The sequence below is a fragment of the Ammospiza nelsoni genome, chromosome 19, assembly GCF_027579445.1.
Source record: "Ammospiza nelsoni isolate bAmmNel1 chromosome 19, bAmmNel1.pri, whole genome shotgun sequence".
Lineage (NCBI taxonomy): Eukaryota > Metazoa > Chordata > Aves > Passeriformes > Passerellidae > Ammospiza > Ammospiza nelsoni.
In genome coordinates, this window is record NC_080651.1 from 3277593 (window position 1) to 3295350 (window position 17758).

At 38.0% G+C, this 17758-nt stretch overlaps 1 protein-coding gene across 1 annotated transcript in view; it reads right to left on the minus strand.

Annotated features, from left to right (window-relative positions):
• STXBP4 (syntaxin binding protein 4) overlaps window positions 1-17758 on the minus strand; it is a 66616-nt gene that overhangs the window by 15659 nt on the left and 33199 nt on the right. Inside the window, exons 20-21 of the mRNA XM_059485579.1 lie at window positions 17139-17269; window positions 588-645 (exon numbers count right to left, since the gene is read on the minus strand). Of these exons, the coding sequence (XP_059341562.1) occupies window positions 588-645; window positions 17139-17269 (189 nt within the window). The remainder of the gene's footprint in view (window positions 1-587; window positions 646-17138; window positions 17270-17758) is intronic.

Here is a 17758-nt window from a genome sequence, read left to right on the forward strand (position 1 = left end):
TTGATTAGAGCTGGAATGCAGGATCATATACAGTGTGTTTGGAAACCTCTGCAGAAAAAAACATGTCTGCTTTAATACATCTCGCTCGAGGCAGCACGGGGTGAGGCAAGGACAACTGAACACTGTGCTTGAAAAAAAAGGAAAAAACCCCTGCTTTTCTTTGCCAGTTAATGCATCAAGTTCAGTGTTATTTACGTGACTTTTGAAAGAGTTTGGGATAAAATAATTTATTTGCTGCCCTTCCTCTCTTTTAGGAGACTGCAGAACTGTGTTTCCACCTGCAAAACTGTGTTTCTGGCACCTATAAGAATTAAATACCGTGGAAATCTCAGCAGCTAGAATAATTTACTATTACCTAGATCATTATATATATGGAATGGAGGTGAATTATATTTTTCACCATTTCCTTCAGTCTTTAAGAGGAATAATTATTAAAAAAACCCTATCATATAAATTAATCTTCACTATATTCTAGAAAAAACAGCATACAGTGCAATAAATGTTTCCATTAATTCCAGGACTGAAAATATGTTTAGTTTGATGTGCTTCTATTTCAACTCTGACCCGTTTTCCCCAGAACTACTCACTTGATAAAATATTTGATTCCATCAGCTGTATAAGCTTCTTCCCATCCATAAGGCAGACCTAAGAGGAGATAAAGAAATAAGAAGTCTCTCAAAACTCAAGTGAAACAGAGAACATAGTTTTGAGATACTGTAAGTTATGTTTGTCATTTCAAATATAAAAAGTTTATAAATCAATTCCTATTTTTGTAACAGATAATAATATAAACAATACCGTTTAACAAATACTTGCTGTGCCACAAAGCTACTAGCTTTGATGATTTGATTTATTAACAGATGATATTTTTGATAAGTGTCATTTGATGATACTCCTATTACTAGAATGATGAGTAATACTTCTAGTAGGGTACTATTCTATATTCCTTTAAAAATTAAATTTCCTAGCAAATCTTTATGTTTTTAATAACTATTTGTTCAGAACTAACTCTTTGTAAGGTCTGAAAAGTGCTGGAGGAAGAAGCATCAGTCCCTGTGTCAAAATGCTCCTGCTTTTGTGATACTGTACTGTAAAGTACATAATGGCAAGTGCAAGGTCCTGAAAAACTGGGCTTTTTGAGACTAGAAATATATATAAAATTTAAATGTGCAAGATAAATTGTTCTTGAGTTGTTTTGCCTGAAACTCATCTCGAAATGTTAGTGTTTTAGGAGTTAAACTATTTTTGTTCAAGTCCCAGTGTATCTCAAAGACCAGCTCATTAGAACCATCTGTGAGCCTGCTTTTGGTTTAAAACTTCTATTTGGAAAATGTGCTGGACTGCACGCACCATCTGAGCTTTGAAAGCTGCCTCCTCCCAAGGACTGCCCTAAGTGCACATGTTTATTTTTTTAAATTTCTTTTTTAAAAGGCTGACTTTCTTCTGTTGTCACACCTTTCTCCCTAGTGTGGTTCTTCTCAAAAGTCTGGAGAGGGCTAACTTCAGTTCTCCGGTATGAACAGAGCTCATTACAGCCACTGAATGAGGATTGGGCACCCTGGAGCTGCTGCAAACCTCCTGGGAAGGAATTACACCTGTAGGCACCCAGTGAGGAGCAACAAGGAACCAGAACTCCAGAACTTGAGAACTGGGAACTAGAACAGCACTGTGATCAGCCAGTACAGCTTGGAAAAGAAAAAACCCATTGGATTAAATTTTTTTTTTTTCTATCAGTTTCACCCCCATTAGTCACTTGTATCAAGCTTTTTCCCATTTTCAGTTGAGAACAGATCTATACAATCTGTTCCTCAAAACACACTACCCACTGCCTTTCAAAGAGAACAATCCACAGCCACTTCCCTTTAAACACAAAGCAGCTGCTGTGTAGCAGCTCTCGGGCTCTGACTCCATTATGAAGGGAGGAAGAAAAGGATTTTAAACTATAAATATGCCAGACATGCTCACTGGTTCTTCCTTCCTCTCCCATGAAAGATGGGACCTTTATCCAGCATGGGTATTTTCTGATTATTTAAATGGCTATGGGATTCATCCCTCAATTGCTTCCATCTGCCCTGGCCTTTCCTTTTTCCTGCATGAAGCATGCATGTCCAAATAAATGACAAGAGATTTGCTCAGTTATGAGTGAAAGCCCAGGATCTGCTCTGTGCTCACACAGATCCCCTACATCACCTGTTTCATTTATCAGTGATAATTGCACTTTTTTCCACTGGTGATTTGATTAAAATTATGGCCTTTTTTCCTCTTCTAACTGAAGAACTGTACATAGGTAGCAATAAATGTTCTGTACTCTTCCCTTAGACACTGAACACTTTGCTTTTCAAATTCACTGAATACATTTGTCACCTAGAAATGGAACTCTGGAAATATCTCCAATGCTTTATTTGCCTTTTTGACTTTGTATGCATTAGATTGTGTATCCTATCCATTCTTTGTATGCTGCCACACTCCACCTACATCTATAGGTTTTTTAATGCTTTTATTTTCCAAATTTTTTACTTGCTCTCCACTAGGTTTTTAGTGCTGTTCTCTTTATTACTTTCCTTCCCTTTCAGATTTGTACTTCTACTTCTTGTATTTCCCCTGGTAGCTAGGAAGCTCTCATGTTTTGCATCGAATTTCCCCAGACATCATCTCCACTTCCTCCAAGCTCACTGTCTCCATGAATCATTCATAAGTTGTTCTATTTCCTCCTGCTTTATTTTTTCACACCCTCCAGGGTCAAATTTGTTGCTTGTCCCAGGACTTGCTTTGAAAGGCTGCTAAGCTCTCACCTGGAGTAAATGGGAGGTAAAGGAGCAGAAAAAGTCAGAAAAACAGTCTGAAATATACAGGATTTAGCCTACATAAACTCCAGCAATCTCAGATTTCCTGCATATTTATAATCTCTAGTGTGAACTGCTACAGTCTCCTTGATGAATCTTCATAAATAATATATTTGGCTTCAGTTGTCTGCATAGATCATCTTAAGAAATCACAGATTTACAGTATTTAAAAACTAGTTCATTTCAGCAGAAAACAGAGGGCTTCTTGCTATTCAAATACTTGTGACTATTTACCTTCTGCAAGGTAAAGAAAAGGTAAAACTGCAAAAGCAATTGTGCACGCAAAAGGAAGAGCAGTCTCCTGAGAGAGAGCGCTTTAGTCAAAACACAAAATAACCTACCAGCACTTTGTTCTGAGTATGCGCATTTAATTAGGGTTAATGCCAAAGAAATGTCTGTAATTCTCTGTGACAAACACAACCGAAGAACCAGCTGCTGCTGTTTGTGCCCCAGCAGTCCCCAGCACAGACCCCAGGGTCCCTGGGGACTGCTCCTCCTTCCCTGAGCTGCCAGCTGGGATAACCACTGGGTGGATAACCACTGCTCTGCAGTTGGATAAAGCTGAGGGGAAATGAAGCCCTCGGGCAAACAGAACCTTCCTGATCCCTGACAAGTGTGGAGCTCATTGATCGTCACCTCCTTGGCCTAACAGGACAAAACCTGCACCAGCACTGACACTGTGGGTCCCAGAAAAGACAGAGATGAGCATCAGCCCCAATTATGAACCTGTAGGAAGTGACAGACATGGAAGACTTTGCCTCCAGCTCCCAAGAGAGAATGTGTGTGCTCTCCCTCAATAACACCACGCATGGCATGACCCCTCATGTCTCTAAAGGAAAAAGGGGGAAATACAGGTATTGGGGGAAAAGCCTCATTTTCCTGGGAAGTTATCAAACCTAGAAACTGCAATAATGTGGTTGGGTGATTTTCCCCCCCACCATCAAATAAACTAGTTAAAAATTATTAAAGCAAAAGGTATGTGGAGATCAGCAGATGAAAGTACTAAAGCAGATACAACAGCAGAACATTCAGTTGACCCAACCACTGCAATCCTGACATCAAAATTCTGCAGTCCATAAACGCTCTATTTTGCTTAATTTTTGACAAAATTACTCAAAGGAAATTAGATATTTAGAGCCTATAGTAAGAATCTCTAAAATGAATGCACTGTGCACTAGGATTCTCTCTAGATTTGCCCTACTTAGATGCTTCTAGATAAGCATGTCTTTAAGCGCTTTCTTTTGACCTTGGGGCCAGAGTTTAAAACCCTCCTCCCATCACAGCAGACACCAAACAGCACTGATGGACCTGGAAGGAGTGCTCAGGGACAGCTGCCTCCCAGGGGTGCCAATCCCACCCTAAGTGCTCTTACTGTGAAACACAAACTGATTTCCAGCATTGTTCACACCTCTGCTATCCACCATTAAAAGGGTCTCTGCCTGTGATTCCCTTCCTGTTATGGGTAAACAGTCAGCATCTGGAATATTAAGTTTAATATTAAAGTTTAAGGGATGTAGTATCTACCTGCAATGCTAAAGCCACATTGTACACATATTCTGTATCACAATGAACCATTCTTTGATAAAGAACAGAAACAAGGATGTCTTTGTTACATATCCTTTTATGACTTTTTCAGTTGTACATGTCTTTTTTACATACTAGATTATGGGCCAGCTCATACCCTTTATTCATCTCCTGATAATTTATTTGTATTTAGTATCAAGTCTCAAAAATGATGGGTTTTTTTAAGAAACAGGAATTACCTGCTAAAAGGGTTTCTGATACATAAGATTTGCTAAAGGACATTAAAACCAGTTTTCTCTGTCACTTGATAAATGTGGTTCTGAATTCTGATCTCTTTTCAATAGCCATCAATTTCAGCTCTTATCAACATTTAAACCTTCCTCCAGTGGGTTCAATAATAAAGGAAAAGGTGTTAATTAAGATCCCCAGTGCCTTTGGCTCTTCTCTTCTGAGCTATTTAAGCAATGCAAAGGGGATGGAAAGATGAAGGTCTGATTTGTTGGCTCTAACTTGCCTGGTTTTAGTTGGCTAAGTGCTACTGGAATATGGGAATATCCCAGAGAGGTATCATGGTGTGAGACTAGCAGAAGAACTCCTCTCTGTGACTTATGGAATTTGACACAACTAAAGCAAAAATCAGCAGAAAAATATCCACCCTTGTTCATCCAGAGTGTTCAGAAGGGTGCAGGCACAAAATGGAATTGTATTTTTTGAGGCTATCAATAATATAAGCTGTTTTTAATCGGTAATATTCCTGCTTTTTTGTGAATTAAATAATGAACAGTCAGGTTCAGGAAAACAGCTTTCAGCAGTGAATATGCACTTCCTGGCTTTTGCTTGTGTGTCACTTTAGATCATTTCAAGTGCTCTTCCCAAAACCAAATATGTTTCCTTTCATAAATAATACTCTGCTGAGGGGACATTCCATTCCTTTTTTTCACATATCAAATTCCATTAAAAAAAAATTGTTTTTTTCTTTTGTTTTTGGTCACCTAATAAAACAAAGATGACTCAGTAGTCTTCTAGTAGAGACATCTGGGAAATAGTAGCAACTGAAACTTCTGCTGATTTGGACTATGGTTGGCAGATTGGCTTGTGTCCCCTCAGTTCCTAGAAACCAGGCTTCAGGAACAGTTTTTGTCTTACTTTGGACATTCAGGGCATGGTGAAAGATGAGCTTGTGTTTTTCCACTACTTATTAATCATAACATATTGACCCATCTACGTTGGCAAACTCATTAATCTTGGATTAAAACAATTACAACTTAAAATTTAGGAGGGGTTATTAAATAGCTTGTGTTTCATGCTGAAGGATTATATGAACAACTTTTAGATCTTTTTGGTAATTCTGAAATGACAAACTGTTATAAATGTCTTTCTTCTATTCTAATACTTGTCTGTGAAAAGCTTGGTACAGTTAATTAGAAACAGTTTGAACACAAAAGCAATTGCAATTTATGAACAATGACCAGTCAACCGACTAAAATTTAGGGAAACAAGAATGACCTCAAACAGCACATGTGGTCAGACATTACTACAGACATTTTCCTCTCCTACCTAACAAGGAAATCCAAAGTCACGACAAACTCTGCACAATTTGAAGTTCTGCAGAAATGAGTGAGTGCTACAGTCACCTGAGCAATGAGGTTCATGCTGCGTCTTTAAGAAGGATAAAGAATTATCTTTAAAATTGTACCTTTTCAGAAGCTGAGTGTTGGAAATACAACAGAAAAAAAAAACCCAAAGTACATATTTTTCAGAGAAACTAATTATCTACTTTCACAAAACTCTTAGGTGCTTAACAAGATAAGAAGCAAACAGAGGAAGCGATGCTCATTTTAATCTGTGCAGGAGGTTAGTAGTAGTCAAAATTATACAAAATAATTACCTCTTGGAAAAAAAGTAATTCTTTAGCAACTTGGATCAAAAAGCCAAGCTTATTTCAATATGCTTCTAATCAACTGGCTTCCAAAGTCTTTCCACATCACACATTTGATGGTCAGATGTTCAAAAATGGATTTTGAGGAGGCCAAGATACCATGAAGCTGCTTGTCCCTCAATATTGTAACATTTCAGTAATGGGTGCAATACATTTGTTAATGCATTAGCTCAGGAGAGCATAAACCTTCAAAAGTGAGGGATAGTGGAAGCTGGGAGGGATTTCAGAGCAGCTTCTTCTGACCAAACAAACACTGGATTTTGTATAATCCATTGGCTCTTAGTATTTGCTTTTAAAAATGCATTTAACATAATGATTATTTGATGCTGATTTTTGTAATTTTCACCTACACTGCTTCTTTCTAAAATGCTACTGGCTATCCAGTGAAAATACAAAAGGATGCAGTGATCAACGACTCCAAATTATTTGGCAGACTGTGCTCAAGAATCTGTTGATAAGGTGGAGACGATACAGAAAAATCAGAAAACTGCAGAATACAGAAATCCACCTATTTCACAGAAAAGGCTGCAAAGAAAAAGAAATCTGTTCCATGTCCTCCAGTGGCTCCCATCTGTTTTGTTTGCCAAGTTAAAGATGTTTTGTTTTATTTTAGTGTTAAAGGCTTCTACAGCCAAGTCTCAATTAGTGACACAGTGAGAGAAATGCAGTGCCGAGGATCACAGGGCTGGTACTGCTCCCTGCTAAGGTTGAAAAATGGTAAACACATGTTCCTCATTACATTTTTCTCAGCCCCTTCCAGTTTTTTTTTTTTTTAAATATTCCTTTCTATGAATTAATTGCAAGCTTTTCTTTGCAGTTTCCCACTACTGACTGTTAACATGATGCTGTCCACTTGGGATGAGTCAAGAATGCATTATTGCTTCCATTCTGACTGAGCACACTGCAAGTTACAAAGTAATTTCTGAGGAATATTTGCATAAATTAAATTGAAATTAATTTTGTTTATACCTATGAATCTTGAACTGCTGAAGAGAACACAGGGAACACATAATTAATTCTTAAATTAGGGAAACAGTCCTGCACTGGGGAATTTCACACCAATGCCATATAGGCTAAAAGAAGTTAAATTCATGGCATTACTCTCTGGGGAACATTCTTGTTCTGAATTGGTACAAGCCACTTTCAGATTATTAAAAAGAACCTGGAATAACCCATTCTTATTGCAGAAATTTAAGGCTCTGCACACAGGGCATTCACCACCAGAACCAGGTAATTAGGAATAGCCTGGAATACTTCACTGTATGTCCCAAGAAATCATTTCTTTTCCCCAGTTTCCTTCTTTTCGTGCTCCCTTGATTCCTCTGTTCTGGAATTCACCCATCTCCTTCCCTCACTGGATCAAGTTCTCTTGTCAGCATCCATTGTGCTTTCCACCCCCTTCCATCACTGTCAGCTGCCACTGCTCACTGACGCATGTGATCGTTAAATGCAAGTTTAATTAGAAAGCATTCATTGGTAACAAATTAAAATGACTGCCTAAAATTGGAATGGAGCAGAAATTGTCTGAGATTTAAAAAGCAATAGTATTACATGATATGCCTTTCTTGCTAAGTAATATCTCACTTTTTTTGCACTGATGATGAAATTAAACTGCAGAAGGGGTTGGCATAAACCACCTACAATAGAGAGACAGAACCACTCTCTGCTCAGCTCATCTCACAGCAAGGACTGACCACAGTAATATTTTTTCCTTTTGAAGCAAGAATTGTAAGAATATATCAACTCAAGACATCCTTTTAGCCTGATATAAAAAAGCTTTTAGCTACACATGGGTAAAAGAAAGGTTTTTAGAAATAATTTTAAACAATTTAGAAATAATGTTAAAAGTTCTTAAAATCTAAGATGGATCTCCTTTCTTGTTATAAATCCGAAGGGGGGAAAAAATCACAAAGTGCCTCCATTTAGCATACTGAACTTTACCTGAAGTGTAAAGGAAAAATTTACAGTGAAAAGAAAATTTCTGTTACCAAACACAATACCCACAGCAATCACTAATGCAAGGCAAAAATCTCCCTCCTTAACTCCCAGTTAATGATCCATATGCCTCATGCCATGAGGTAACACATCTAGTGTGAGCCATACATGCATTTTGTACCTCTTTTAGGTCTCCTTTACAAGCACCAAGTAATTATGTTTTCCTCTAGCAAATTCTCCTTAAAACACACTTTTGAAAAAGCTTCCTCTCTCATTCTTGGCAATCAACTTTCCTTGTACTTCTTTCCATTTAAATGAACACACTTTTGTGCCGTGTACGTCTGAGGAACTCTGCTGGCCCTCAGCTTCTCACTCCTACCTACTGAGGAGAAGTGAAAAAATGTGACAACTGCAGGAGCTGACAGCAAAGCCTACGAGCCCTCTGAGACAAGATGAGCCCTGACAGCTCCAGCACACACTGATTCCCAACAAAGGGAATGCTGCTCATCCCCCTTCCCCTTGTCAGCATGAATCCAGATCTCTCAGGATGCTCAAAGAAAATGAACTCAGCCCTGCCTGCCAAAAGCACACACAGTGCTTTGGGTCAGCTCCACTGCAAGGGTCACTTTGGATTTGGTCACCTCAAAGGGTGGCACAGGTGCTCACTGACACCCCGACCCACAGGGGGACATTGGGGTACCCACCCCTGCCCACAGCCAGCTCAACCTGAGCTCTCCCTGCCAGTGCAAACAGGGGATGTCAGACTTGCATTGGGACTGAGCCCTCAAGGATAAACTCCTGCCTCACCAGGGTATTTTCTGCCTTGCAGACGCTGATCTGGGGCAGAGACCAACTCCTGCCTCCCCTGGGTGTCTTCTCCAACTTGGGAACCATTTGCATTTCCGTGCCACAGAATTTCAAAGTTTGTTTCCTCCCTTATGTCAAAACACCATGCTATATTGAAGGATTAATATATCAAAATTCTAAGCATTATGTCAACAGAAATTAATAGAGAGACAGTTCAGGAAGTATTTACCATCCAGTAAAATTGTTGAATCTGGAGAGTTTTGACTTCAGTCTCCATAGTTACCAAAAGCAAATACAACTTGTATGGGAAGAGGCACAAAGTCAACTAATTTTTTCATAGAGGGGTCACAGTCTGAATGAAACAAGTCTGTAGATTTTTAATGAAGTTTTTTTTTTTTCAGAGATTAAAAATGCTGGAAATTATCCTAATGAGACTGCACTAATCTTGTTAGGTCATCTGTATTTTAAGATATTATTATATCACTTGTTTTTCATTATTAAAATGTTTTGATTTGAAAGTCAGGACAGGCAGTGCCTATTCAAAAGCTGACTCATCTTTTCTCATTAAAGGTAAGTGAATGGAGAGAGAATAATTTGCTTTTCTAGCAGCAACAACAGAGTTCTGAAATCTAGGTCACATTAAAGAACTGTCTTGAAATCCAAGCTTTAGACACTAAATTGTGTTTTTCTGGGCTGTGAAACATGGGGATTAACATGCATATTCAATCACCAATAAATCAGCATGTAACTTGTTCACAACTGATATTTAAATGTATTTTCTGATTTGATCAGAGTCTAAAATTATTCTGTCCTTATTAGTGTCAGCTTTTATCTGGCTTCTCTGCTTGTCCATAATCACTGTAATGTTCTGATACTTGGACACCAAATTGAATAAGCAGGGTCTAGTTCCTGAGCCCTGTAACAAAACCCCCAAGTAAGGCCAGTTAGGTGAAAAGAATGTCATTCCTCACTCACACTCAACAAAACGTGGGTTTAGCCCAAGGAAGGGGAGTTTGGGGATAATTCAGGATTTAAAACCCATTGGTAAAAGGACCTTTCTTTGAAATGCCATTGAAAAACAAGATTAGAATTTTGTAAGGGCTTGACTAACTGGATCAAATGTCTGAAGTAAAGAGGGTGCAGCTGGATAAAGACAACAACAAAGTGCTGTATTCAAGATGTGGATAATCAGCTGCCCAGAGGGAAGTGGGCACACCCAAATACCTTTGGTTCTGGGAGTAGAAGAAAGTCCAAACTTCACAGGAACCAGTAACGTGGAGCTACAGGGGAAAGGAAGCCCCATTTGGGACATCGTGTGAGTTCATATTAAAGCAAACAAGGTTATTCCATTTTTGTCTCCTGCAGGAAGCTCTCAAGTACAGAACTCAATATAACTTTGATGAATTGGAGAGAAGTCAGAGAAGTGCAAAGGTAAGGAAGTGGCCAGGAGAGATGTGGTGCAGAGAAAAATTCACCAAACTGGCGTCACTCATTTGGGGGAACAGCAAACAGGGTGGAGATGCTACATGATCTTCAAATATTTTAAATGCTCCCACTAAGAGGAAATAGTGGGGTCAAGACAAGCAGTAACAGGCTTTAACCACAGTGAGAAGGATTTAAGCCAAAGGAAAAGGTATCTGGTGGCAAAGATAATTAAGGATAGCAATAGCTGGCCCACAGAAGCAGTGGGATATGTTAGACAAATACCTGTTTGTCTGAGCTAATAATAATTTGTGTTGCTGGAGGCACACGGATGCACGGTCTAATTGCTGCAGGTCCTTCCCAGCTAAATCTTTTCTGATGCCTTGTTGGCAAACTACTGAGTGCTACTTTTCTACACTTTTGTGTAATTTACATTATATGCAGACATTTGTTCTGCTTCCCATTTGCAAGGCGTTTTTATGTCTTGTGTTCATGGAGGTGATACATTTTAATTATATTATGCACCAAAGAACTCCTCTCTTGACTCCTTTGAAGTATTTCTTATAAACCCAAGGCAATCCTGGCCAGAGAAACAGGGTTTAGAGAATGTTTTCAAGGCTCATCAGACAGCACTTGTATTCACACCCCAAAATTAACACTAAAACCAAACAAAACAACAAAACCACAGTGAAAGGTAAAAAAGGGTTTTTTGTGGTCTTGTTTCCTTTTTTCTTTTTTTTTGGTTATTCTGAATTTTTTTTCTGTTCTATTTTTATTAGCCTTGATTTGGCTGCACTGGCATAACTTATTTCCATAACATTATAGGCACTGCTTCTAAGTACAGAGAAGCACTTAAATATCAGTATTTCATCAATGATGATGCTTACAGCTTGGAAGCCTCTTTTTTTGTTTTTTTTTTTCAGTCAGAGATCACCACCCAACATCAAAACTTATCCCAGATTATCATAACGAATCTTGCAATTGAAAAGAATATAAAAGAGTCCAGGTTCTGCAGACAAGCTGTAAATCAGACATGAGACTTTTGCAGCTCAGTGGTTGATGACCCAGTACAGCCTGAAAACCACAGCTCTAAGTCTAAAACACCTAAAAAATATGTGGATAACCATGCATTACAAAATTAATGTGGATCCAGCACACAGCACTGAAACTTTGCAGCAGACCTACTGTACTGAGCTGCAGCAATTATGATAAAGAAGGCAAGAAACCAACTCAGTAAAATGTTGTCAGAAACCTGAAAGGGAGCGTGTGGCTGTCTGTGCTTCCTCATCAGTCATTCCTTCCCTGATGAAGATTTCCAGGGCAGACAGTGCAAAGGTGCTCCCTGACAATGTTTCATAGCCCAGGCATTTTTGTTCAATGAAAAGTCACTGCATAAACATCACACACAGTAATAATAAACCAGAAGAAAAGAATTTTTACAAGTCACTGATAAACCTGACAGTTACCAAAGGCTGCTGGAGAGCATCATCTCTGGTGTAACACTAAATTCTAGTAATTGTACGATACTGTCCAGGAAGGAAAAAAAAAAAAAGCTCCTTTCAGGATTTCCCATCAATAAGACACTTAATCAGAAAAAAATGTAAGTATTAAATTCAGAAGACTTTTGTTAAATCCTTGAGCTTTTGTTGTTCTTACCTGTGAACGAACAACTCAGCTGCTTCATGACTCAAATTCCTTTTTAAAATTGGGGCAATAATTTTAATCAAGGTGTAGGAATGACATCAGTAAAGCAGTTTGTATCAGACTTACTGACTGGAGAGAGAATGGACTTGTCTCAGAGGTTTAGTGCTCCCATTTCAAATTAATTTTTATACACACTCAATTTCATGTATTTTCAATACTGTTCAGTATTACATTTCTTAGTTGCAACATTTATTTTCTGTTGCAATGAAACATATTCAAATTCTTGGGCAGATTTTCTTTTTGAAATTACAGTTCTATGAACACTGTCAGAATTACAACTCTTCTTTTTTTTTTTTTTTACCAAGCAGGCAAAATTGGACATTTAAATGATTTCCAGAAAATTAAAAGTCTTGCTGCAAGTAAATAGTTATGTAGAAAAAAGCTTTTGCATTCTTGACTGCATCCTTGTAAAATGATATTAAATATGATTGGATTTTTTTTCCTGAAGATTACAGAAGCCATTTCCCTTGTTATGCAACTTTGAATTTTAATTTTTATGCAAGTACATAAGTTGTACTTGCATAAAAATTAAAGAAACCTTTGGGTTTCTTCCTGTGATCTGATTTGCAATGAATCTACAGAGTTGCAAAAAAGGTATCAAATTTTTAATGAAACATTCTGATTTTCAAAGGAAGGCAAAAATTTAACAAGGTCTGAAATATAATGTGAAACAGATCTACTTCTCAACTTGGATATAACTGATGTTTATTGTAAAAATTAAAATAATGTAATTCTGAGATTTCTATATTTTAATGTCAACTCAAATAAGATTCAACAGCAAAAAGTTCATTGAATAACTTAATCATATTACTTTTGACAAAAATGAAACTATCTTACTGTCAAGTATTTTTGTTAGGAGGAAAAAAAAAAATCAACCTTCAGGGACTAGAAAAACCATGAAATTTTCCTTTGAATAAAACAGTTGATAAATTTCCTTTTGGGAAAACTCATTTCTTCTGTTGTGGTTAAAAGTTTCAAAGAAATAATACATATTAATGTCACCAAATCAATATTTTCTAGTGGAAGTACTGTCTCAGCTAATGTTTAGCTGACCAATATAAGCTTTTTACCTTTAAAGCACACAGCAGTGATATTAATTTTTTTGCTAGCAAAAACTACTAAAAAGGGAGCTGTACAGCTGTGTTCAGGATACACTCTGTATAATTTATCAGGGCTCTTCTATTTCTGATTTCAGTAATTCACTGAAATATTTATGGCCTTGCCAGAACAATGAACACACAGAGTTATCTCTTTAGTTGTCATTATGCTGCTTCCAGGGGGGAAGGACAGGTACAGGTGTAGTTCATCAGCAGAAAGAATGTCAGAGGACTTCCCTCAATGCACACTCCTCCCTCAAGCTGGACCTTGCAGGAAATAATTTTGCCTAATACTAAAAATACAAGAAGATACAGCATCTTTAATATCAGGAGCCAAAGTAACAGAAGTTAACAGGACATGCCACAGTAACAGCTGGATTTTGATGTACAGGCAGAAGGCAGAAAGGGGAGGGGGAGCAGCTGATGTTCTGGCTGATGAACTACAGCCAATTACCTGCACAAAGTTACAGCACTGCTGTGTTCATAAAATACAAGATTCAAGAACAGAATAGCAAAAATGTATGAATAAACAATGTATAATAAATGTATAAATAAATAGCATTTATTCTGTTGTGATAGACAAACACACCAGGCCTGTGTGTATATGAATACTTAATAATACTGGCCCTTTTCAAAATAGCAAAATTGTTATTTGTGAAGCCTTGTTACTCTGTAGCTTAGTTCCACCCACACTGTCAAAAGAACAGGAAGGGAGAACTGACACTTTCCTGACTATGGAATGGTTTTGGCATTTAAACACATTATAGCTGAAAAATCCCTAAACTGAAGAAATGGATAGATCCAATATTTCAGCTTTTAATGCCAAAGATCTAAGGCATTGCCCAAAAATCAAAAGCAATTTTAACCATCAAGAGAACAGGGACTAATGGATGCTGAGCAGCAGCAGTTTCTATTCTTTTATCTAGTCAGCATTCAGGGAAATGAATATAAGATCCAGGCAACTAAACTTCTGCCTGTAGGATCTTCAAAATCAAATGCATAGTGACTGGCAAGATCAATATGAGTAAATTAAGTAGGAGTTTTGGAATCTGTATTAATTGGGATATTATTTGAGTGAACTTCAGCATGATTGCCTCATGTCAAATCCCAGGCTGAGAGCAAATTACGGGAACGTGATGGGATAAAAAAGCTCAAAATTCAGTGCTTGAGTTCCCACTGAGTGGAGACCCTGGCTTCAGAGCACTTCCTGGATGTGGATGGTTGGAATTGTGTCAATTACAGCAAGATTGTATTTTTGGACAGAAGTGTCAGAGGCACAGGGAGGATATCAGCAGCCAAACTACTTGAAAGCTGTGTTATATGAGTGCCCATTTCAAAATGCTGATTGCCTGCTCTTTGATGAGGAGATAAGTATGTTCCAGGGTTAATCAGATTTTGGTCATTACCAGTACCCAGTGTATTCCTTTTCTAAATTTGTAATAGAAAAGAAGAAAATGCTATCACTATTCTTTGTAGCATGATTTGCACCATATGGTCTACTAAGTGCAGGCAGCAACTACTTTTAAATGCTGCAGTTCTTCACTGAGGCATTATTATCCTCTGCATGATGGAAGTCATTTCAAGTGTTCAGGAGATGCTCACATTCTGTAAAGCAGAACGGCCTCTCAAGGCTTGGTTTCTAAAAAGAGCTTACAGTCCTTAAAGAAGATGAAGAATGGCTCTTTCAAGGGATGAGCCTGATTATTCTGTTTATTACTTCATTATTTGCATTTGGGGTCTGGAGGATCCTGAAGCAGTAAGCCCTGGAAAAGGAGCTGTTGTTCTTTTCCCAGAGTCTTCGCCTGAAGAATCACCCAAGTGCCTTCACAGAGCTGTCACTCAGCCTGCAGAGCTGAGAGCTGATCTGCAGCAGTATCACAAGGCAACGTGTTCTTGAAGATTTTCAGGAATACACTGAAATTCTTCAAGCCTCTTCCCTCAGGCAAAATGTCAGCTATTACAGAGGAAGGGGATAGTTTGTGCAGATAACTTATAAATATGTCATTTTGACCTGGTTGTCAAGGAAGATTTTTTTACAAAGGAAGCAGTTTTCTGTTGGAAAAACACTCTGCAACATTTTCTTGGCACCCAGACTTTGTTTCACATGTATTGTAAATGAATCAAAGAGGAATTTTGGCTGGGGCTCCTTTAGTTCGTATTTACAAGAATGAAGCAAATAATGAAAGAGAAGTTCTATTTAGAAGGTAAAATGTATCACAGAGGTTTCCCAGCCAGACATTCTGATCCACTGAGCAACCTGAAAAATATTAACTCCAGTTCTCTCTCTAACAATTCAATAACCAATTATTATGCTGTGGACACCTTCCTGGGAGAAGGAAACCCTTCAGTCTGCACTGCAGTCTCTATTACACTTTTCTCTTTGATGGATGATATTTATGAAATACCACATACACAAGAGCCCACTTTCTATGACAGTTCATCTGCAAGAAAACTTCAGATCACATGGAAAACATTTAGTGAGAAGCTGGCAGAGAACACTGCAGACAGAATGCTATTCCATAGTTCCTTTGCCTTAACTACTTTTTTTTGGAGGGAGAGGGAGAAAAAAGCCAGTGAGGTTTAAAGCTTTAATCTCATACCCAAGCCTGTCAGAGCCCAAATTTATCTGTAACGCTCTCCAAATCAGAATGAACTCAGAAAGATGACGTTCAATCTTTAAATCCTTCTCTGCAGATCTATTTTTAATTCTCAGGTTCATAAAATGGATCCCTGCTGTGGCTCCAGAGCTTTCTAGCATGTATTCTACCCATTATGTTTGGACATAACCACATGGTAGAATTCAGCTGCATTTAAAACCAAAAGTTTTCTTTGCACAATTTTCTGCGTAGTGTAATAAGAGCAATTCAGTGTGACAGAACTATGATTATCATTGGTGGAAAACCAATTATCTCCTCTCCTGGTCACTGTTATTCTTTTCACTCCACCAGTAATTCTAACTCTAATATTCTGGACACTTTTGAACAAATTTTATCTTCTTATTTTGCTTTCTTTGCCACAGAATGAGTAATAAATCAATGCTTCATAAATAACATCAAAAAACTATTTTTCATATCTTATTTTCTCAACAACCATTTTTTCAGTCTCTTTCTAAATTAATTCCTGAACAGTCCTTTGATACAAGAATTATGGACAACCATAATTAACCACCTTTCCAAAACCTCCTGTGACGTACCATTTCTGTTCCATTTTTGTAAATCAAAATTGGATTAGAACTGACATGCCTGCCCAACTATAGGCAAATACCATCAAAATACACAATTATTTCAATGATCTGAACCAGGAATTATATGATAATTCAAACCTGTTTCTTAGACTTTCAACTGATGCAGGTCATTCCAGTCACTCTCATGAATTACCATCATTTTCACCAATGGGAACAGCTTTCTGTTCATGACCTGAGGACATACATGGATATCTCCAAATGGAACTGCTGCCTACATTCACCCCCTACAGCAACAACATCTTCATTAAAACACTTTGATACATGTTCATGCAAATCCAGCAGAATAACATTTTGTAAATATTCCAGTATGAAAAACAGAGCATTAAAGTAATGAAATTCTGCTAGTTTTACATGATTCTGGTAATCTTCACATTCCTCACTTTGGCATTAATTTTGTGCTGTAAGTTTTCCTGTGAAGAAATGTACTCTGGAATAACTTTATATTCTAATTATAGTTTGATGAAGATGCTGCCTGAGCTGACACTGAACCTGCTCTGTCCTTCCATGCTAGGAATGATTTATTCAGCCAGTTCACATCCAATTTTAAATGAAATTATCCATCTTCTTGGCTGATGAACTGATAGCAGATTTCAAAGCACACAGAGATGGACACACTCACTCACAATCTACTTCCAGAATGGCACGGACAGACTTGGCAAGGTCCCTGGCTTCTGCTGCAAGAGCTGCTGTGACAGTGGGTCCGACCCTTCCCAGCCGAGCCAGAAGTGCTTTAGTGGACAACGTCCTCCTGTCACTAAGATAATAAAAAAATAAGTGTTTATTTGTAATATGACAGAGGAAACGGCTCCTTTTAACAAGGTAAACTTGTTTTTCTGAAGTGCTTTTGTTCTCACTGTATGAACAAAAAAGATTCATGCTCCCAAACCAGTGGGTCAGCCCCAGCAGCAGTCCTGGCTGAACAATGAAGGTTTTTGGAAAGTTCAATTCAAATAACATTGAGAACTCAAAATGCAGTATCAAGGACTCAGAGGGCGTCAGGAAAGGAACTTGAATGGAATTTTCATACCAGCATTTAAGAAGGGACACTGCTTCATGGGACCCAACTCTTATCTTCTCTGCTGTTAGTGGGTCAGTTTGTCACCTCGGCTTAGTATTTGATAATTAATCCATTCATTAAAATAAATTCTGTGAACTTTATAAAACAGACAACATCGTTGTTGTGTGCAGTGCCAATGGGAACTGCATCTCACCCATTATCTACAATATCCTAGTGGGTCTGAGC